Here is a 23,907-nt window from a genome sequence, read left to right on the forward strand (position 1 = left end):
TGAGGCTTGTTTCTCTGCTGCTCTTCGCATGGGTGCCTCTCTTCCCACTAGGTGGCGCATGCCGACTGTGCACCGAGGACTCTGCTTCTGGGTTCCTTGGCTAGACAGAGAAAGCATATTGAAGCCACAGTTTTCCTCTAGATCTGCTGTCCTCTCTGAACTGTCGCTGCCTGTAACCAAGCCCTGGGTCATGGCTGGTTCAGACTTTGTGAACACTTCAGGGGACAAGAGTTGGGAGAGAACAGATGTCAATCAAAGGGACAGAGCGGTCTTGCTCCAGATGTTCCTTTAGCATAGCGAGAATAAAAGGCCTAAGATTTGTTTATATATAGGGTATTAAGAGAACTTCTTAACTGGATGTTTATTTGTGGTTTGTTTTTTTGAGACAGGGTCTTACTATGTTGTTGAGGCTAGTCTTGATCCGCTGGGATCAAGTACAACCACAAGCCCACCCAACCCCCAGCCTCTCCAGCAGCCCCGTTAGCTGATGTTATAGATCTGTATAAGACTAAAAGAACTTTCATTTACTGATTGATTGATGGATGGATAGATGGATGGATGCATTGATGGGAACAGAAGTTAGATCTCAGCCTTGTGGAGCTGAGTTTTCTCACGTTCGTTCCTTTTCCTTTGACTTGACTTCCTGTTCTCGATTGCTGAGTATTCCTGGTGTTGTCTTCCTCTGTGTATTTATTTGGGCAGGAGGTGATGTTTCAACCAGAGAGAAGCAAGCCAGGGAGGAGGAAATCATGTTTTCCCAGCAGCTACAGGGCATGTGGTCACACTAGGGATGTCAGGCATTGAAAAGAATTGCACGTGAGGTCACTGAGCTGAAAGAGATTGCAGAGCCCATCTGAGCAGGCATTCAGGCTAAGCGCACTGGCTAACATCTCTGGCACATGGACTTTGCTTTGGAGATGAGAATGTGTCCTTAGCGTTGCCCACAATACCTTCGTCATTGTTCATCAGGTTTTACTGTAAAGGATTTTCTTCCATTTCAACCAAATCCCCCTGTAGCATTAGCGGTCCTTTGCTTTGTCACCAGCAGCCTTCTTAATCAATGACCAGTGTGTTCTTCAGGGCTAGAGTCACTTGTCAAACTGTACTGGAATATTATTCAGGGACACTTGGAGTCTGGTTTATTTTATTTCTTCTCCTAGGAAATGTTCATGTCGTATTTTTGGTAGCCAACCATTGCTGTAGATTAGTACCATCACAAATAACTAGTTTCACAGGCCAAGTTTACCTCAAGTGCATCTCTGCTCCCCAGCTGTTTCCCATGGATGGAGCGAAGGTCTTTGTTCCCAGTAGCTCTGTCCCTAGTCATCTGCCATTGTCCCTTCACAGCATTTGAACACTTTGAGTGACAACACAAAGAAGTTGAGAATGAATAGTTTTGGGTCCAGTGGCCGATGGTTGTCTTGTAGAGCTACTCTGACACGGTGGTCCTTCTCCTGCCAGCCGCTGACATTCGCTCTTGTGTCTCCTCTCTTCCCGTGGACTGTGGAATGATGGTGGTGAGGTTTTTACCTACAGAGCTCCTCACCTGCTACCTTTTGTTCTCAGGTGGACCCTGACCAGGATGCATCTAGGAGTAGGTTGAGAAATGCCCAAGAGAAAATGGTATACTCTCTGGTCTCCGTGCCGGAAGGCAATGACATCTCCTCCATCTTTGAGCTAGACCCCACAACTCTTCGTGGAGGTGACAGCCTTGTCCCAAGGTATGATTTTAAAATTCCTTATTCCAAGACAACTCAGGGCTGGTCTTGATGGCCTGGATGTGTTTCTTGGAATGCAAAGCATCATGGTCTTTTCTTGAAGCACTTTTGAAGGAATCAGTGAAGCATTTGAACTGGCTCCAACAAGACATTGAGTTATGTATGACTCATCAATGGTAAGTTCTTGGTGGGTGGGTAAAAAGTACTGCATTCATGAGGCTGGAGAGCTGGCTCATGGATTAAGAGCACGAAGGACCCAGGTTTGGTTCCAGCACATTCCTGGTGACTCACAGCTGTCTGTAACTCCAGTTTTATGGGCTCTGATACTCTTCTAGCCTGTGTGGGCACATAAACTCCTGCAAGCGCACATACACATACACACAACTCTTTTTATTTAGAAGTACTGTCTTGGGGCTGGGGAGATGGCCTGGGGGATAACATGCTTGGCATCCAAGCTAAAGGCCTGAGCTCGAGTCCCTAGAACTGTAGTAAAGCTGAAGCAGCAGCCTGCATCTGTAATCCCAGTGCTTTCCTAACAAGATGGGCGGTAGAGACAGGAGAGTACCCGGAAGCTTATGAGCTGATAGCCTGGTGTATCAGTAGCCTGGTATATCAGTGGAGAGCAAGAGACTGTCTCAAGCAAGGTGTGGAAGGTGAGAATTGACATCCAAGGTTGTCCTTTGACATCTACACTCATGCAGGCACACACACTGTACACACTAAAAACACACACACAAATTTAAAAGTGCTGTTTAGGTTATTAATACATATCTCAGGCAGTTCAGTATTTTAATATCTTTTTCTCCTTCCCCAAACCTAGATAATCTCTTTAGTTAACTGGATAAATAATTGAAAAGAAATTTTTAAAAATTAAAAATCACTGTGCATAGTAAGTTTATTTAAAATATTGAAAAGTTAGATCTGTGTTTTTTGTGTATTTTATTCAAGTTAACTATTACTTTGGTTGCCTAAGAATGTATTTTCATATTGTAAATAGAAGAGCCACACTTTAAACAATTTTTAGTATTGTGTATATGTGCATGATGTGTGTATATGGGTGTGCATGTACCATGTGAGTATGGAGGTCAGAGGACAACCTTTCTGTAGGTTGCAGGGATCAAACTCAGATGCCATTCTTTTTCTTTAAAATTATTTTAGAGTTGTTTATTTTAATTTTATGTGTATGGTTTTTTTGGCCTGCATGAATGTCTGTATACCATGTGCGTGCCTGGTACCCACAGAATTTACAGACAGTTGTGAGCCACCACATGGGTGCTGGGAACCAAAGCCAGCTGGAGTTCTTAACCACTGAGATATGGCTCCAACCTTTTCAGAGTTACATTCTTGTGCTGTACATGCTTTATGTATTGATCCACCCACCTCACTGGCCCCCAAAGCCGTTTGTCTGTCTGTCTGTCTGTCTATCTATCTACATCTCTCTCTCTCTCTCTCTCTCTCTCTCTCTCTCTCTCTCTCTCTCTCTCTCTCTCTCTCTCTCTCTCTCTCTCTCTTATTTATTTTGAGGCAGAGTCCCACAGTGTTTCCCTGCCTCTGCCTCCCAAGTACTGGGATTAAAAGTATGCACAAACACACCTTGTCAAAAGACTGTTCTTTTTTTGGTTTTTCGAGACAGGGTTTCTCTGTGTAGCTTTGCGCCTTTCCTGGATCTCGCTCTGTAGACCAGGCTGGCCTTAACAAAGTCAGCAACAATATTACTCATGACTATACCATCCATTGTTTTCCAAGTACATTGAAGCACAGTGCTAAGTAGATATCACACATAATTTATAATTTTATCATATTTGAAGTCCTGTGAGGTAGGTATTATCCATCCTTTTATAGAAAGACATTGGGATTCAGAGTTTAAGTGAAGTATCACAAGTTAGAGTCCTGTAGCAGAACCCATGTTGGTAAATGACTGAGACAGAGTGTCTGGACATTACATCTCACTCTCAGCTGTGCGTTGAGTGGCAGATGTCTCACTGTGTGTATTGGGTTTTCCTGAATCCCCTCACTGAGTGTGCCTTTGTGTTTTATTGTGTCTGCTTTGCCCCTTTCCTGCGTGAGGAGGGCTAGGAAGCTAGAACATCACCCCTGTGTGACTGCTGTCAGAATTTAGGATCCTTGACTTGTGCTTGTTGCAATTCTTGTGTCTTCTAAGAGGACAAGGTGTAAGGCAGTCCCATAGAGAACCTGTAGGTCTCTAGGTATAAGCATGAATATTTAGAAGGCCAGATTTTGCCCCAGGGCCTATGACATCCCTCATCATGCATGAGCATTTGACCTGGGTTACAGTACAAGGCATGAAATTTCTTCCTGTGGAGCGGACCTCAAATCCAATCAGAAGTTGGTTAGTTATCCCATAACAATTGTGCCAGTATTGCACAAGTGGGCATATCATGCCTGGCAGGTTGGTACTGTAACATGAAGGGTCCAGCAGTGGGTAAGACCTTTTCCTCCCTTAGCAGCCTGTACAGTAAGTACCTTCTGTCACCATGAAAGTGGCTAGCAGGGAGACTGTCTCCTGGTACGTTTGAGATTGATTTCCCTGTGTCCTGAAGCCAGATCATATAGTATCTTTAGCAATAAGCTCTTGCCATGTGGTTGTCATGGGTAACCAAGGGCAATGGCAATAACTTGTGTTACTTTAGAGAGCACTGGGACTTTTCTTTACCAATAGCGCACAGGGAGGTAGCCCATGCCTTGTATTGCAATGTTTATTTAATAGCCCAAGTCTTCTGGAAGCAACATTCTCCTCTCGTGGAGGATAATTCTATTCAAACTATTTTTTTTATTTGGATTTTAAAATGAGCTTACTGACTGACAGGTTTCCAAAAGGCTTTTTCATAGATTTTCAGTTTTGGTTATAGTCCACTACTACCCCTTCCTCTCCCCCATCTCCCTCCCTCTCCTGTTCCCATTTGGTTTTATTTATTATTTTGGTCTTATTATCTATTTTGGTCTTTCCATTTTGGTCTTATTATCTATTATTTTATGGCTGATGCATACTTTATATTGTAGGCCCTCATTTATTACCTGGTGACTATTTAGTTGTTTGTACTGTGGCCTGTATATGACTGATATCTTCATGAATGTTTGCTTACACATTTTTGTGATCCCATATTTCTCTTGAGTCCATATCTAGAAGCAGAGTTGCTGCACCATGGAGTAATCTTGTGTTTAACCTTTGAGGACCTGACAGGTTGTCTCTCAAAGTAGACACACCACTTCTATGCCCATCAAGCAAGTATGTGAGGATTCCCGTTCTCACTTGTCACCATTTTTTTTTTGAGTTATCTAATTAATGTGAAATGAGATCTCATTGAGGATTGGATTTACATTTCTCTGATGATCAAACATGTTGATCGTATTTTTAGGTCTATATCTTCTCATATTCTTTGTCGTTTTTATTAGTTATACATCCTTTAATTATTGAGTTGTGTTTTCTAGATATAAACATCTGATCTACGATATGCAAATGTCTTCTTGCATGCTATTTTTCCAGTCTTTGATGGTGTCCTGAAGAGGTTCAGTTTATTTGATTCTGCTTTTGGCTTCTGACCTAAAAAAAACTAAGACCATAAAATTTTGTAGTGATATTTTCTTCAAGGTTTTATTCATTTTCATTGTTTATCCTTAGTTTTTTTTTTTATTCATTTTGAAATTTTTTTTTTTTTTTCAAAACAGGGTCTCTCTGTGTAGCTTTGCGCCTTTCCTGGAACTCACTTTGTAGTCCAGGCTGGCCTTGAACTCACAGAGATCCGCCTGGCTCTGCCTCCCGAGTGCTGGGATTAAAGGCATGCACCACCACTGCCCGGCCTCATTTTGAAATTTTTTAAAACACATTTTGAGGTAGGATATATTGCATTTTAAAAGCTTCCTTTTTCCTTCACTGTCTATTATGTAAATAGGTGCTAGTCTGCAGAACTCAAAAACATTGCAGCTTAAATGATTTTCCATTTTCTCAGTTCTGAAGATAAGTGAATTTTTCTTGGGATGTCAGAAAACAAGGAAGTAACATTTATAGCCCATGCACAGACATCGTTGGACTAGTGAAGAGCTGAAAGATGTGATGTAACATATCACACTGTCCATGAGAACCTTCTATATTGCATTCCTTGGCAAAGAGGGAACCAGAAACTCATTGGCCTGTATTCCCCAGTGCCTTGGAAATCCCCATAAACCCAGGAGAAGGAAAGTTTAAGTTTCTAGTCAGCTGCCTAAGTCGTGTTGGCTGGTTGAGGCCCCTCCTCCGTGTTCTGTGCCTTCGTTACTGCTTCTTGGCCAACTTTCTTTGTGAGCAGGTGTCCTCAGACTGATTCTAAGCTCAGAAACAAGAGGCAAGGACTTACATTCAGCCTTGGGGGATAATAGCTCTGGCATGGTCTACCAGTGTGTTCATTTATGATCTTGCTGGATCTTTGCCTTGACATTTTTTCTTCATTCTCGTTCTTGGCTACCATCCTCAGAGCCAGAAGAGAATAGGGCCTCTTATCCATGATCACATGGAATCTAAGTGACCTTAGGAGTAACACATTCCTTTCTCTGCATATTAAAACTCGGCTGTGGAGGAGGAACACATGAGAACCAAATAGAACAGCACAGAAGTATTAAGATGCCATCCATGACTGTGCGTGCTAACTATAAGTCATTTTAAAATTGTGCTGTATTTTTCTTATTACAGATTGCAGTGTAGAAAGTTGGACATGTGCACAGTGGATCTTTTGTAATGCATCTTTTGTAATAACCAGTGGATAAAATGTGCTTCAGAGCCAAATAAGAGGGATAATGACCAATCCTGGATATATTGAACCAGATAATAAAATTGCAGTATGCATGAGTTACATATTTTAAAGAGCATTGGAAGGACATCTACTTGTGTGACTCTTGTGTACTTGTCCCAACAACATGACTTTTGAGTTAAGGATTAGGATTATTTGTTGTAGGAATCTATGGAATATAATTATCCAGCTAAAAATATGCTCCAAGCTTTAGTTACACACTGAAAATACAGAAAATGAACCAAACTCACTCAGAATGAAAAAAATGCAAACGTCGCTCTTTAATATCTTGTCCATATTGTCTAGTTCATGCTAGTGAAAGTAAATAACACGAGGGTTTCCCTCTTCTGGCCTTGAAATGTTCAGGACAGTTACAGCAAAGAAAACCAAGGTCTACTGAAGGGGTGTGTCTAGCTTGGTCTCTTCCATGAATGTGGCATGCCTTGGCCCTAAATTACTCTTACTTTGAATGACTTCCACTTTAGCTAATCAGCCCCTGGCCTACCAGTGTCGAAAGTTCCAGTCCAAAGTCATCTCAGTTTTCTGTAACAGAATCTTTCATGTTTCTGAGTCCTCTACAGCTGTCTCCTAACATGCTTTTTCCTGTTAGTTTCCTGTTGCTTCTGCTTGCTTGGTGTGCTCCCATCTTGTCTCGAAGGGTGAAACTCCTTCCATTGTTTTCTACTATTTCAGAAGTGAAGCAGAGGTAAAAAATGTCTTAAACGTGATGCTCGTTCATCATATAAAGAAATAACCATAAAATTATATTTATCAGTTAGAGAAAAAATAATGAGCAAGTAGCAACTATATATAATTCAGCTACTCAGGGAATCAGCTGCACTTAAGATCCTGGGTTCATGTAGGTTCCAAGAGGTTTCTGGGCACAACTGTAACATGTGATTTGTCATACATGGAACTGTAAGCTACTCTGAGTTGATCTTAATGGAATTCTGTATCATGGATATGTTTTCAAGTAAGTGATTATCATCTGTTATCATTTTAAGAAACTGGCATTACGTATACTGTAAAGGACTAGGTCTTTGTGACCACTAGACGGTACAGTTTTTAGTCTCAGAAATAACACTTGACTGAACATCTTTGTAACACATAGTGCACCTGTGCTGTTTTTCCTTCTGGAAAAATCTGAAATTGGAGTTTGTAAATAAAAGAAGATAATTATGTTCATGTGTTTGTATTTCATTTATCATGTTATCCCAACTACACCAGAGCCCAGTGCATGGGGCTGCGAGTGCAGCTCAGTGGTATAGCTTGTGTCTAGAATGTCAAGGTCCTTGAGCCATCCTCTCACTAAAAGAAAACACCTACCATAAAAGCTTAGGAGAATTCATTTTCCTATGCTCTTCTAAGTTACTAGCTGTTCTCAGCCTTGGGATCCTAAAAATGTGATAGAACCAAATTAGAAGTTTGTTCTGTATTAATTACATACTAAGTTGAATGTCTATCTGCAACTTATATTTTATCTTAAAGTATTGCCCATGTCTTTGTTACATCTTTATTAATCATGTTTCTTACTGATTTGTAGGAATCCGTTGTGTGTATAGATCAGTAACTTTTAAAGTTTGTGTGTTCTTTTATTTTTTAGCTTTGTTCATGATAACCATGAACAGAAGCGCACGCACGCACGCACGCACGCATGCACGCACGTGTACACACACACACACACACACACACAGAATGAGTGTTGACCAGTGGCTGTAGAGGAACTCCAATGTCCCTGTGTCTGAGGTTTCTCATTGCTTCCCTTTAGGAACTCCTATGTCCGTCTCAGACACCTGTGCACAAACACCTGGGTTCACAGCACAAACATTCCCATTGACAAGGAGGAAGAGAAGCCTGTGATGCTGAAGGTAAGTCCCAGACTTGGCTGACTCCTGTGGTCTCCTGCTCTGGTGAAAGGGCTCCTTTGACGACAGATGGGGGATAGGGAACTTGGGAGAATTTCCCTGTTGTTGTGCTTCTTTTAGCTTTGGTAAGAGTCTAGTCATGACCAAACTTGATGTGATGAGAAACTTTATTCCAAGGGATCTGGGTGAAGCAAGCTCAGGGCTGTGAAAATAAACAGGCCTTTTATTTTATTCCATTGCTCTTGAGTAATTCTCTTCATTTCATGTCTCGCATGATTTTGGCTATGGGAGTGTTTGCTTGTGCCTTGAGATACACTGATATCTGGTTGACACCCCCCCCATCTTGAGTATTTTTCCCCCTCAGAGTATATGTGATTGAATGTGCATTCTTTATGTATCTAAGAGAGACTTCCCCACCCCTATTTCCCATCATTCCTTTTCTCCTCCAGTCACTAGGCTTATATAGCATGGATACACATAGGATTTTTCTTTTTTTTTTTTTTTTTTGGTTTTTCGAGACAGGGTTTCTCTGTGTAGCTTTGCTACTCACTTGGTAGCCCAGGCTGGCCTCGAACTCACAGAGATCCACCTGGCTCTGCCTCCCGAGTGCTGGGATTAAAGGCGTGCGCCGCCACCGCCCGGCAGGATTTTTCTTTTTAGAATTCTTTTTTCTCCTGTGGGTGTGTTCAGGTTCATAGAAAAATTGAAAGAATGGTGCAGTCTCTATGTTCTGTAGAGTCAAGAGTTGCCATTTTCCATATTTACTTTTTCTCTATTAAAACATTACTTAATCATAAGAATCTTACATCTTCCCTGTGATAAAGAAGGTATAAAATTACAGTTGTTCCTTTTACATGTATTCACCCTCATATTTCCTTCTGCTCTTTTCCTTTCTTACCACACAGTGTATATTCACACGGAAATAGCTCTTTGTAACACAGTAGTACCATGCACAATGAGTATACACAATGCAAATGTAAAAAAAATTGTTTAAAAATATAATAGCCTTCCTTACTACCTCACCAGTCCCCACAGAACTATTTGGAGAACATCCTTCAAGAAGTTTCCTATGTCTAATTGATACTGATGCCAAGAGAACTCCAAGTTCTTGGGATTGCCCAATATCCTGTAAACAAAGCGTTTGATTAATGTCTTACTTTCCCAATCAAGATTATCCTACAACAACTCCCTTGACTTTCAGATCGGTACCTCTCCTCTGAAGGAAGACAAGGAAGCATTCGCCATAGTTCCTGTTTCTCCTGCTGAGGTTCGGGACCTGGACTTTGCCAATGATGCCAGCAAGGTGCTGGGCTCCATTGCTGGGAAATTGGAAAAGGGCACCATCACCCAGAACGAAAGAAGGTGAGGGCCTCCCGTAGGTGCTGGCACAGCAGTCCTTGTCTGTGGCTAGACTTACTAAAGCCCTTGGGGAGCAAGAAGATCAGGACTCTGAAGAGCTGTGTGTGAGAGTGGCAAGCCTGAGCTTTCATGGGCAGCCTCAATTATGATTCCCAGAAATGGGTGTTTATATTCACCTGTGTCGTGTTTTGTTTTAGAGTCATGTTATGTAGCTCACTTGGCCTCAGCTGTGATTTAAAGGGTGCTAGAAAGCGTGAGGCCTCTTCTGTCTACCTTGTTCATGAAGCTTGAACCTTTCTAGAAGAAGCTTTTAGCCTGCAGAAGTTCGAACACTGTCTTTAGCAAGCTCTGCTTTTCTCAGGTCTGTCACTAAGCTGCTGGAAGACTTGGTTTACTTTGTCACGGGTGGAACTAACTCTGGCCAAGACGTGCTTGAAGTAGTCTTCTCCAAGCCCAACAGAGAGCGGCAGAAGCTGATGAGGGAACAGAATATTCTCAAGCAGGTCAGTGAGCCTTGATATACTTCGGGTTAGCCTCGTGAGAAGCCTGTGGGATCTGTGCTCATACAAAGAGACATGGATGACTCTCAGCCAGAAGATGTATACTATGCATTATTGTTAGTTTAAAAAGCACTGCTTTCTTAGAGTAGTTTTAAGTCTATAGCAGATTTAAGTGGCAAGAGAGTGTCCTCCTGTATCCCCTGCCACAGTGTTGAGTATCCTGCAGCAGAACAGAGCATTTATCGCAGTCAATGAACATAGATTGATACATCACTATTACTCAAGGTCCATAGTTTATGGTCCTCTCTTGGTCTTGTACATGATTTGGTTTTTTGACAGGTAAAAACTGGTATGTGTGCACTATCACAGTATTGATGCCCTAAAAATCCACAGAGTATTTTCATTGCCTCCCGAGTGTTCTGCTCCACCTACTCATCCGCTGTTCCTCCTTTATCCTTTGCAACCACCCCTCTTCTAGTTGATCATGCTTTGCCTTGTTCAGGCTGCTGCAGAGTTGGAATTATGTGGCTTGCAGCCATTTCAGATAATGAAAGGCTTTCCATGTCTTCTCATGGCTCACTACCCCAGTCCAGTTGATAGGTACCATGAGCCATGTGAGCGATCACCTGTTAGATACCCTAAGAAGTGTTTGGGTGACACCTTTATGCTCTTCAAAAATAATATAATGTGCCATAGTTCCCTATGGTTACTTAATATGTATAGGGAATTCATATGTATAGGGAATTCGCAGTTTTTGACAAACCTAAAAGGCCTATATTAGCTCTTATGGACATCTGTAGTGGTCACTTCTAAGTATTTCCATAAACACGGAGTAGTAGTTTTCAGAAATATCTAGATGACATTTGGTTTGTATGAGTCACCTTTCTGCTGCTGTGACAAAATACCCAGAAATAATCTTATAAAGAAATGGTCTGTGGTGTCTCCCAGTTTTTGGAGTTTCGGTCCATGGTCACTCACCCTGTCACTCTTGGCCTCTGGTGCAGTGCTGGGGCAAAGCTGCTCACCTCTGCATGGAGGAAGCAGAGAACTTGCTTCTATGACCAAGCCTCTTCTGTGAAACCCATTCAGCTGTGAATCTGCTGGTGGCTGAATCTACTCAATTAGATCAGAGCCTTCAGACCCAGTCACCTCCCAAAGGACTCCCATCTCAACATGGCTACATCAGGGACCAGGCCATTACCATGAGCTTTTAGGGTCCTTTAAAATTCTGAGTATTGGCAATGTTAAATAAACAGACAACCTTGAGGGAGGAGCATGACAAATCCAGGTAGAGGAAGCACACTGAATATGCACCTTGTACTTCTCTAAAGCTGCAAGAGAACTGCTTAGTGTTTCCTTGGAACCTGCTGGTGACCAAAATGAAGAGAGACTAGCTACAAAGCCCCATAGTTCTCCATGAGAATTTGGCATGTGGAAATCCTTCTTCCTGTTGGGTGTGATAGACAAAATTCATACTTCAATAAGTTTTGAAGTCCAACAATAAATTACATCCAGATGTTTCTTTCGTATGTTGAATCCCAGATTAGAATTCTGGCATAATGTCCTTGTTCAGTCCCACAATAGCCATCCTGGGAGGGGTTATAACAGTGTTGGTCGGTTACATAGGGGCACTGTACTTCAGAGGTTTACAATTGCTGTCTGTTTTAATCCTCACAATACTTAAGTACTATAGATAGTATGCTTTATGTTTTCCCAGTGAGAGAACGTGTTTCCTTTGGCCATGATCTGTACTGTTAGTTAGTGTTCCCTGAGATCAAATCAATCTAGTTGATAGCAAGGAATTACACTCATTTTGGTCTTACTAGGATTGTAATCCAGGAGGCACCAAATCTAGCAGCCTTCAGAAAGCACTCTAAAAGTTTTACAAGATGATGGCTGTTTTTATAGCCTAATCCACAAGCAAGTTGGCTAATTGCATCCTGTTCGTGAAGACTTGTGCTTGGTGTGGCCAACGTTACACTGCCTTACAGGAAAAGGATTGGATAGTCTTATGAAACCAGACAGATAGTTTCCAAACTGTTATGAAACCCACTGAATCTCCTTCTAGGGTTACAGGCCAGCTCAGTGTTTGAGGTCAGCCTCTACCTGCGTGGGCATGCACAGACAGCTGATTTCAAAAGTTGGACTGTATACGTTTGTGAAACCTGGCTTAGCAAGTCCTCACAACTTCAGTTTTAGTGCCTGGTTCAATGCTAATCTGTTTTGATTTTTCTCCCTGGCAGAAATCATAAAGGTATATGATTCCAACCTAAAATCCCCTCCCTGCACTCTGCTAAATGATGCTCCACCATGTGTGTGAGGACCGATGAGGTCTAGGTAGGCTGAATGTGTGGACACCCAGCCCAGCTGATTGACAGATGTAGGTTTCAAGTGTCTTGATGAGTTTGAGTAGAGAAACCTTTCCATATAATCCTGCTACTCCTGTAGGTGTGTCCCTTCCTGGAGCGGGGGTTAGCGTTTAAAACACCCAGTGATGGCAGCCCACTCTTTCTTTTTACAAACAGATCTTCAAGCTGTTGCAGGCCCCCTTCACAGACTGTGGGGATGGCCCGATGCTTCGGCTGGAAGAGCTGGGGGACCAGCGCCATGCTCCTTTCAGACATATCTGCCGACTCTGCTACAGGGTCTTAAGACACTCACAGCAAGACTACAGGAAGAACCAGGTGGGGATTACAATGAATAGGAAGTGATTGTTGGGTACCTCCCTGAAGTTCATGTGCTTTACTCATGATTTTTAAGTGATATGTACATTTGCATTTAATGGGTAGAAAATAGTCCACTGTTAAATTTGCCCCATAAGAAGGAAATGGATGATTGGTAAGTCCAGGAAGAACATGTATCACAGAATCCTTGAGAAGGAGACTGGAGAAGCATCACACAGTTCTTTGTAAATGTGTGTAATTTTCAGGTGTCAGTTTTATAAATAAGAAATATAAGAGATACCAAGAAATCCCTTCTGTGAACACATTTCTGTGAAATTTATATTTCTGAGATTGGTGTTACATTTACAGTACATGTATATGGTGGTATATGTGTGCATATTCTCTGTGTGTGGTATATGTGCATATATGTGAGTGTGCCCGCCCATGCCTGGGGAAGTCAGAGAGGGGCATAAGGCATTCTGCTTCATCACCCTCTTCCTTGTTCCTCTAAGATAGGATCTCTCACTGGACCCGGAGCTGTGCTTGCAGCTGGCTGGCAAGCTCTAGTGAACGTCTCTCTTCCCCCAGCCCAGAGCTGGAGGCACAAGTGTCCATGGCAATGTCTGGCTTTTTGTGTGGGTGCTGGACATTCACATTAGGTTCCCATGCTTGGGCAAGAAGCACTCTACCTCACTGAGCCATTTCCCTAGCTCTACAGGATGTTTTGGTGCCATGTTCCCATAGGGCTTAACCATGAAATGATTCCATGTTTAAGAAACAGAAAGATTGTGCTGGGTGGTGGTGGCACACGCCTTTAATCCCAGCACTTGGGAAGCAGAGCCAGGCAGATCTCTGTGAGTTCAAGGCCAACCTAGTCTACAGAGCGAGATTCAGGACAGGCACCAACACTACACAGAGAAACCCTGTCTCGAAAAACAAAACAGCCGGGCAGTGGTGGCGCACGCCTTTAATCCCAGCACTCGGGAGGCAGAGCCAGGTGGATCTCTGTGAGTTCAAGGACAGCCTGGACTACCAGGTGAGTTCCAGGAAAGGTGCAAAGCTACACAGAGAAACCCTGTCTCGAAAAACAAAAAGAAAAACAAAACAAAACAACAACAAAAAAGAAATAGAAAGATTGTTTTCCTCCTACTCTCCTTTCTTAACCTCTACCATTGAAGGCTACTTCTTTCTTGACTATGGGTCTAGACCATTTTTGCTGATGTTCTGAGTGACTGTACGTCTATGTGTATATTATACATGGATTTTCATTTTATCCATAAATAGAGCGCTTGCGCTCTTTCTCTCTCTCTCTCTCTCTCTCTCTCACACACACACACACACACACATACACACACACACACACAAATAGGATCACACTCCTCTTGAGAAGTGAATGGTGTAACAAATAGCATGGGGACTCTAAAGACACTGAGAGATGTGTTGATGGATCATTGATTCTCAACCCCAGTGATTCTGTCCCATAAAGAACTTTTGGCAGTGTCTGGAGACCCTTCTGAATCCTGGGAGCACTCATGGCATCTAATGGGTAGGAACAGAGATACTGGGAATACCCAGCAGCACCTAGAGCATCCCTCCTCAACAAAGAGTGATCTAGCACTAAGATAGTCCAACCAACATCATATGTAGCATTGAGGGTATGCAGATTGCTGCTGTTACCATTCTGTTCCTTGGGGTACAAACGTGTTTCTTAAGGTTTGCCACTGTGTCTTGTCTTTAAATTTAAGGTTTCTTTGTAGTTAAAGACTTTCATTGTCGTGAAGATAACACTAATGTTTACTAATGCTTTAGAAACATAACCATGACAGCAGGCTGCAGACTTTAAGTCTACCTCCAACACATTCATACCAGATAGGTTTGAAGACCTTCGCCTGCCTCTGCTTTCTTCATTCTTTAGATGAAGGGACATCAAGGCTGTAGTGTGTGCCAGGACATATCACTTGTACACAAGGAAGCCAACCAGTCCTTCTTGCTGCTGCTGCTGCTGGATTGGATATCTCTGCTTAGTACTTTGTGGATCCTATGGCAGTTGGCAGAGCTGTATCTCTGAAGGCTGGTGAACTCTAAAACATGCATCCTTAGGGATAGGCTGGAATGTGGCCCATGGCTGCTGTGTTATACTTGACTAGCTGCTGGGTTTAGGACTTAAGGGAAAATTAAAGCCTGTTTCAAGGACTACTTGAAACTTAAGCAAGCAAACAGTCTTTCTTGGCTAAAACTATGTTAGGAAGTTTTTTTCTTTTCTTTTCTTTTTTTTTTTTTGTGTGTGTGTCTTTATGTCTGTGTTTGGAAGTGGGAGGTGTAGGAAGGGAGGGGGCAAACCCAGGACCTTGAGCATGCCAGGCAAGCATTCTACCAGGGAAGTATCTTTAAATAGAAATTAAGTGCTGTTCAGAACGTACTCCCTTGGTTCTGCAGATGTTTTTGTGGAATATGATGTTTGATTTGCAAATAAGGAAGCCAGCAGCAAGAAGGACTGGTTTGGCTTCCTTGTGTACAAGTGATATGTCCTGGCACACACTACAGCCTCATTGTCCCTCCATCTAAAGAATGAAGAAGGCAGAGGCAGGCGAAGGTCTTCAAAGCAAAGACAGATCCATGCATTTATGAATATGATTGATCATCCTAGACATTCCTAACTCTCTTCTACCTATTGGCTTCATTTTTCTTCATTTTCTTTTTTAGACAGGGTCTCACAGTGTAGTCTGGTTCGCCTGGAACTCTCTATGTAGACCAGGCTGAGATCTGCCTTTTTCTGCCTCCCAAGTGCTGAAGTTAAAATGTGCCATAGACCTATTGACTTTAAAAATGAATTTTTAGGGGACTAGGGAGATGACTCAGTGGTTAAGAGCTTTGTCTACTCTTGCATAGGACCCTGAGTTCCATCCCTAAAACCCACATGGCAGCTTATAGTAACTCCAGCTCTGGGGATGCAGTGCCTCTTTCTGGCATCCGTACATGTGAACTTAACATACATAATGACAAAATACTCATACAAGTAAAAACGTAAGTCCGAAAGATGATTTTTTTTTTTTAACTCAAGAAAAAGAAAACTCTGTGGGCTGACATTCCAGATGTCCAGATAGGTGTTGTCTGTATTCAGCAGCAGGACCAGAGGAATGGGAAAATTAAGTTATCCTGAATTAGTAAGAAATTCAGAACTATATAACTGCTTCTGACCCTATTTTTTTTTTTTTATTATTTATTGTGTATACAGTGTTCTGTCTGCACATATCCCTGCAGGCCAGAAGAGGGCGCCAGATCCCATTACAGATGGTTGTGAGCCACCATGTGGTTGCTGGGAATTGAACTCAGGACCTTTGGAAGAACAAGCAGTGCTCTTAACCTCTGAGCCATCTCTCCAGCCCCCTGACCCTATTTTTAAAAATGAATCAGTAGACTAAAATGGATGTTGTACATTGAAAAATGTCCACGTGTAGACTCTAGTTTTTCTTTTTCCTTGCTGACATTGTGTGATAGGTTTAGTAAAGGCTGTGAAGGGCTGAGTCATCATTGCCCTGGGACAGAGGCTGAAGGGAGATGCCCAGGGTCCTTTGCCTCTTGAACCCTAGTTCTCATGCACTGCTGCTAATTTTTCCAATGTTTAACTTAATCACACTGTCTTTTTATCTCTCCTGTTGTCTTGTATTTCTCTCCCTAAAAGGAGTACATAGCCAAGCAGTTTGGCTTCATGCAGAAGCAGATTGGCTATGATGTGCTGGCTGAAGACACCATCACTGCCCTGCTCCACAATAACCGGAAACTCCTGGAAAAGCACATCACCGCGGCGGAGATCGACACATTTGTCAGCCTGGTGCGAAAGAACAGGGAGCCCAGGTGAGGAGGCACCAGTCGGCAGGAGGCATCTGTGCATCTAAGATGTGGGACTGTTCCTGCCCTGGTTATTTGCTGTTCTGGGGACTGGCGGCAGTCAGTTTCTAGTGGCCCTTTGATGAGTATTAGAACCACTTGCCGCAGCCTCCATCTTTACTGTTTACCGACTGCTCACCTTCCCTTTCCCCCAACTTTGCCGCAGCCTCCATCTTTAGTGTTTACAGAGATCCGCCTGCCTCTGTCTCCTGGATGCTGGGATTAAAGGCGTGCGCCACCACTGCCCAGCAAGGATGTGGTCTTGGAACTGCTCGCTGCAACCCCATCTTCAGTATTTACCAGCTGCTCACCTTTCCCTACCACCCCCAAGCTTTAGTTCCTTTATTTGCTAACTGAACAGCTATAAATACCTGTGAGTTGCCAGTCAGTTGACACACAGGAAATGACGTTTGGTTTTGGTCACTCACTTTTTAGGCCTTGTGGCTCTCAGAACTCCTGCCCACGTCATCTCCATGTCCTTTGATGTGTTTTAGCTGTCTCCTGAATGCTTTACTGTGTCTAAGTGAGTTCTTCCCGTCCTCCTGTACACACATTCTAGTGGCCCCATTCCTTTCAACTCTTCCCCATCTCTCCCGGCTCTCTTCTCCCTGAGATTTCAAGCTGCACGGGAAGCAGGTCACAGCAGAGTGTCGTCAGCCATACCGCGGAGCTCATAGTGCTGCTGTAAAAAGGACCACTGCCACCTATACCTGGCATCTCCTCAAGATTCATCTTCATGAATCTTCTTATTTAATCCCCAAGGACACCCTTAGAAGTATATACAATGTCTTTTCTTATAGATTAGGAAACTGGCGTGCAGCCAGGTTAACTCATGTCTCCAAGTGATAATCCATAGCAGACTACAGCCAGGTAGTGTCACAGTCAGCCTGCCACGTTGGGTGTCCAGGCATCAATCAGCCCTGGCCCCTCGGGTCCCAGAACCTTCACTGTCTCTTCCTGGTGAGAACTTCCTTCTGGTCCTACTCCTCCTCCTCACGTTGGTCCTATCACCTTTTCATTTGCCTAGTCCTTTTTCCTCTTCCACTCAATTATTTTTTCTTTCTTTCCATCTACCATATCTAGGTTCCTTGTGGTCACTGTCATCCAAGTCTTTACTAGGCCTAACTTGAGAAAGGAATGTAGGACTTGTCTATGTGAAGAAGAGTTGGGGCTCCCTCTGCTTGCTCTGTGTTCAGTATCCTGCATTCCTTCTTTCCCGTTAGGTTCCTGGATTACCTCTCCGACCTCTGCGTGTCCATGAACAAGTCGATCCCTGTGACACAGGAGCTCATTTGTAAAGCTGTGCTGAATCCCACCAATGCTGACATCCTGATTGAGACCAAGTGAGTCCCATCTAGGGACATGCATTAAAGACAAGGATTTAACTAGATGTTAAATGGATGTGTGTGCTCATGGGGAATGAACCTGAAGATAAGGATTAGATGTTAAATGAATGTGCATGCTCATGGGGAATGAACCTAACTTCTTCATCTCCTCACAGTTGGTCTAATGTTGGTTGGTAGCATCTCATCTTTGTTTCACGGGCCTTGTTTAGAAGAATGGTTGAGCTTGCTTTAAGCTTACTTTTGGCGTGACCTGTGCAGAGGGACACTTACTCTGTATACTGTAAAATGTACTGTGCCACTTACTGTCTACTGTAAAATTGTATAATCCCACCAGGGAGCATGTGACACACAGCTTAAAGAGTTGAAGAGCCTTAAAGTTCTGTCATTCATTAAAAAAGCGAAGAATGTAATAAATATTCATTGTTGATATTAATTAGTGTTGGGAGGAGTTGTATAGTATCTTTGTTCAAAAGTGTAGTATCATTGTTCAAAAGTGAGGTGGCTCAGAGTGTAGGCACCTGTTGCTGAGCCTGATAGTCTGAGTTCAATCCCCTGGAACCACGTGGTGATAGGAGAGAAATGATTCCAGCAAGTTATCCTCTGACCTCTACACATCCACTGTAGCACACAACAAATAAAAATGTAATAAAAATGTTTAAGTAGTGTTATTGGTCCTCAGGAAAATAGTGATAATAATTATTGTTGATAATAGTCATAATTACTATTATTACTGCTTTGGTAATAGTAGTAATTCACTTTTAACAAAGGAGCATTTTTCCTGGTGACTATATTAAGGTGTAAGCTAGTGGTGCAGTTTTTTTTTTCTTAGTTATAACTTGTTTAGGAACTTGTATTAATGCAAGGTGCCTCAACCTTGGCATTGTGACATTTGGGACCAGATGACTTTATGGTGGCAAATGTCCTGTCACTATAGGGTGTTTAGCAAAAGTGTCCCTAGATTGTGGTTGCTCAATGTTAGTAGCACCTCCTTTGCCATTGTGACAACCAAAAATGTAACCAGGTATCTACTGGGGAGAAAAGTTATCCTAGTTACGAGTTCCCAGGTTAAATCACAGGAAGACCACACAGATTCTTTGTGGCTCTGCCACTTGGAGAAATACAGAACAAAATGACTTTCTGTGTGTTTCTAGGCTGGAAAGGAGGCCAGACTACAAAGGATTTCATAAAAACTGAGCTCCATCTCCTCTTCTTTTGTTCACAGGTTGGTTCTTTCTCGCTTTGAGTTTGAAGGCGTTGCCACTGGAGAGAATGCTCTGGAGGCTGGAGAGGACGAGGAAGAGGTGTGGCTGTTCTGGAGGGACAGCAGCAAAGAGATCCATAGTAAGAGTGTCAGGGAATTGGCCCAAGACGCTAAAGAGGGCCAGAAGGAAGACCGGGACATCCTCAGCTACTACAGGTGAGTGGGAGGCATGCTGGGCGTGGGCGGAGAGGCCCCACAGTGGTGGCACTTGGGAGCATCTGGTTTTCTTGTTGATCACCCTAATGCAGTGGCTCTCAACCTGTGAGGATTGAACAACCTTTCACAGGGGTTGCCTAAGACCATCGGAACACATAGATCTTTACATTCTGATTTATAACAGTAGCAAAATTACAGTTAGGAAGTAGTGACAAAAAAAAATGTTACGGTTGAGGTCACCACAACATGAGGAAACGGTATTAAATGGTCGAAGCATAGGAAGGTTGTGAACCACTGCTCTGAGGAATGTAGGAAGATTGTCCAACAGAAACACGGATGTGTGTTTTATGAACTTTGAGTGGAACGGGCCGTGGACTAATAGTCCATCGTTGTCTGATTGTGTGTCCAGGTCACAGGAAGGACGAGGGTTTGCTTCAGCCTCTGGTACACTTGACCCATACAGCACAGCCTGTCTCTAGTGCAGTCAGCAGCAGGCAGGCTGCAGGGTCAGCTGCATCGGTTCAAATCTTGATCTCTTTACTTAACTAGACTTTTTACTTTGGCTAGTTTGACTTTATGTTCCAAAGCCCTCATCTTCAAACTAGGGATAATAGTGCCAGTCTTCTAGAGCGTTTACAGAAAATGTCTCTTGCCGTGTAGGGACACACCTGTATTTTCCTATTCTAATTATCTGTATGCATGTATCAAATATATGATAAAAACCAGGGGTTTACACTAATATAAGTCATGCAGCCCTAGCCTAAAAATTCAAAAATTGAAATACAGAACTGTTGGAATCCTAAGCACGATGCTTAAAAAGATTCGGATTTGGGAGTATTTTATATTTTCAGATTAGCAAAATAAAAGTCATAAAGTTTATACAAGAATCCCCAAATCTGAGTAGCTCTAGTACTCGACACTTTGGTACGGTGCGTTTCTGAGGCTCAGATGCTCAGTGTGTGCTGTCGGTTCTCGCCTCACGCCACAGATGCGTTCTGGCTGTCACCTTCCAGTCTTCCTAACTCCCTCAAGCCTCTGCCATTCCTGGGATGGTCACCTGCTTGCATGTGCCCATTGTATGTCACCGCTGTCCACCTCTGCCAGTCACCTCAGTCCTAGTCCTGGTCCCAGCTCCAGGGCCGTATAGCCTTGCCACCTGAAGCAAAGGAAAAGGGAAGAAAAACAAGGGAAGTTACCACATACTTCTAAAGGAAAAGGAAAGAAACATTAGTACTTCTAATATTTCCTAATAAAATAAGTGAAACTTTACAGTTAAAATGCCTTTTCTTATTCTCCCATATTCTAGTTTCTTCTCTTCTATTTATATACGTGATGGTCTTTTTACAGATTCCTTTGTTGCTTTTAAGGCATTTTATTTTCTCTGTATACATGTTGCCTGCATGTGTCTAAGTGCATCACCATGTGTGTGCTTACTGCCTGTGGAGGTCAGAAAAGAGCACTGGATCCTTTGGAACTGAACCTATGGCTGGTTGTGAGCCACGGGGTACATGCTGGCCACTGAACCTCAGTCCTCTGCAGGAACAAGTGCTTTTAACCACTGACTCATCCCTGCAGCTCCTCTTTGTGTGTTTATACTTTATTACATGAGTGTGTGTGTATGCGTTTCCTAGTCCTCAAATTTTATGTAAAAGATGCCTTACAGCAAATACCATTCTAAAGCTCTCCTTGATATAGTTTCATATGTGTGTGTGTGTGTGTGTGTATTCTATGTTAACAGAAGTAGATGTTTCTTTAATTGTATACCTTCTATCTTGCTAATACATCACTTTCTATTGGCATTTGACATCCCATCATATGCCACAGTTGAGTTCTTCATGTCACGTGAAGGGCACATCCTCACTTAATTTTGTCTGTGCACATGAGTTTCTATTCCCTATGAAGAGATGGATTGGTGGAAACTCATGTTTTTAATTTTACTAAGCAGTCCTAAACTGGATGATTCAATATACATTTTAGCAGTAGTAACTTACATGATATAACATCATAGAGATACTATAGAATTTTAATTACACTTATATGAACAGTGTATTTGACATTTCCTGCATGGTCTTTGATGTGCCATATAAAATACAGGGGAGGACAGAGAGAAAGGTGGTGGGCAGAAAGGTAATTATTTCAGGTCTAGTCATTTTTCCCTATTTATTTTATAAGATAAAGATTGCAAATATAATCACCTGATGACAAGATTGTTTTAACACAGCTAGACCGATGTGTAACTATAGGATGTTGACCCATACTCTGGCATACCTTGAGCTTTTCCTCCATCTCCCTAGTTCGGAATACAAAATTAGGTGTACAGCAACCATTTAGGGATGTTGGTATGTAAGTTCAGATGGCCGTAAGTCACTCCTATGAAATCTGAGGCCACCTGGACTACCCTGCTGTGTGTCTCCCCTCATACTGAGTGATTTCTGGATCATGTGCCTTCTGCTGATTTTTTTTTCCTCAGGTATCAGCTTAATCTCTTCGCAAGGATGTGTCTGGACCGCCAGTACCTGGCTATCAATGAAATATCTGGCCAGCTGGATGTTGATCTTATTCTCCGCTGTATGTCTGATGAGAACCTACCCTACGACCTCAGGGCATCCTTTTGCCGCCTCATGCTTCACATGCATGTGGACCGAGATCCTCAGGAGCAGGTGACCCCTGTGAAATACGCCCGTCTGTGGTCAGAAATTCCCTCCGAGATCGCCATTGATGAGTAAGCCTGGGTCCAGCTCCCTACAGAAATCTTATGTCACTTAAAAACCCCGTGATTCTAATGTTCTGTGCACTAGCCGATAGACCACATATGTGACCTAGTGAAATCATAGGAGAAAGAACTTTTTTTTCTTTCAGATTTTAATAGGATTGTGTAGCTAGCAAATATTGTTTAATTCCTCAAGAAAATATAATGCCAGGCCTGGTTTTTTCTCTCTCTTATTTAGCCCTTTCCTTCTGCAAATTTCTAAGTGTGTACCATGAGCCAAGACAGAGGAATATTAGTGCAGAATCTAGAAAATTACCTCTGCGATAGTGGGGACAGACAGACAGTAAACATGAGTGACTGTGTGGTGTGTAGGCATTCATTCTAAGGAAGGAAGTGTAAGTCGGGGCCAGGTGCTGTCTTTGGAGGCTAAGCAGCCTGAAAGGGCCTGGCTGGGGAGAGCTTGACATTCTCCTTCCTTCTCTCTCTCTTCTCCTCTCAGCTATGACAGCAGTGGAACATCCAAAGATGAAATTAAGGAGAGGTTCGCTCAGACGATGGAATTTGTGGAGGAGTATTTAAGAGATGTGGTTTGTCAGAGATTCCCCTTCTCTGATAAGGAGAAAAATAAGCTTACGTTTGAGGTAAGGCATGGTGAAATGGTCTCTGAAGTTTTGTTATCAGTGGTCATTTTTCTGTGAAAATAAGTAGAAAATATTTTAATCCTTGGTGACTGTATCAGTTTTGAAACACAAAGGGAATTTGGGTCAGACTTGTTCCAAACAGAATAGAACAGCTGCCAGTCAGGTAGACTCATCATCTGAGGAACATGAACCCTGCTGCTTTCACATTAAACTATTTCCGAGACCACTATCACCCTTGAGGAATTGTGTTCCAGGGAACCACAGTGTCCTTCTCTATGTTCTTATTGATTATGATTTGGTATGCCCTTGGCAAGTCAGGGTACCAATTGATTGGGCCCATTTTTTTATGAACTAATCATCAAAGCAGATGAGTAGTTTTTCAAGCTTTCATTTCTTAGTTTTCTTTCTTGTGAAACAAAATGAAATTTAATCAGAAACAGACAGCCAGATGTATGCCTTCTCTGACTATAAAGATCTGTCATGATTAGCTAGTCAGCATCCAGTAGATCAGGAGGACAAAGATCACTGAATACCAGTTTCCCCTTCTTCTTTTAAATGCAACAGGTTGTGAACTTAGCCAGGAACCTCATATACTTTGGTTTCTACAATTTTTCTGACCTCCTCCGATTAACCAAGATCCTCTTGGCGATATTAGACTGTGTCCATGTGACCACCATCTTCCCCATTAGCAAGATGGCAAAAGGCGAAGAGACTAAAGGTAACAGTGATGAGGAGAAGCTGAAGAGTGAGTATCTGAAGTGTCTGTACTGAGAGACGCCCGCCCTCCTGGCCCATGCTGTTCACTCCTGCCATGCCTCATCCTGTGACATCCTGTCCTGTCCTTGTCCATTCTCACCGTTGGGATCATAGCAACAGAAACCAAATGTGGAAGAGTCCCATTGACTCCGGTGCCCATCACTGTTGGTCATTCTGGTCATTCTCAGCAGTTCACTCTTTCCTTTGCGTCTGTCTTGAGTCTCTCCATGTGTCTAATTGAATAATGTGAAAGTTGCCTTGTG

General features: G+C 42.7%; 1 protein-coding gene across 12 annotated transcripts in view; it reads left to right on the plus strand.

The window, feature by feature from the left end:
* Positions 1-23,907, plus strand: part of Itpr1 (inositol 1,4,5-trisphosphate receptor type 1) — a 341,014-nt gene that overhangs the window by 151,828 nt on the left and 165,279 nt on the right. For 6 of the 12 annotated variants that reach the window (XM_059258296.1, XM_059258297.1, XM_059258299.1 and 3 more), the window contains 11 exons: positions 1,567-1,721; positions 8,268-8,367; positions 9,566-9,726; positions 10,085-10,226; positions 12,749-12,907; positions 16,569-16,741; positions 17,998-18,117; positions 19,343-19,537; positions 22,008-22,259; positions 22,747-22,888; positions 23,453-23,633. In XM_059258296.1, coding sequence (XP_059114279.1) covers positions 1,567-1,721; positions 8,268-8,367; positions 9,566-9,726; positions 10,085-10,226; positions 12,749-12,907; positions 16,569-16,741; positions 17,998-18,117; positions 19,343-19,537; positions 22,008-22,259; positions 22,747-22,888; positions 23,453-23,633 — 1,780 coding nt within the window. The remainder of the gene's footprint in view (positions 1-1,566; positions 1,722-8,267; positions 8,368-9,565; positions 9,727-10,084; positions 10,227-12,748; positions 12,908-16,568; positions 16,742-17,997; positions 18,118-19,342; positions 19,538-22,007; positions 22,260-22,746; positions 22,889-23,452; positions 23,634-23,907) is intronic. The other 6 variants (XM_059258298.1, XM_059258303.1, XM_059258306.1 and 3 more) reach the window with 1 other exon arrangement.

The sequence above is a fragment of the Peromyscus eremicus genome, chromosome 3 (genome assembly GCF_949786415.1).
Source record: "Peromyscus eremicus chromosome 3, PerEre_H2_v1, whole genome shotgun sequence".
Taxonomy (NCBI): Eukaryota; Metazoa; Chordata; class Mammalia; order Rodentia; family Cricetidae; genus Peromyscus; species Peromyscus eremicus.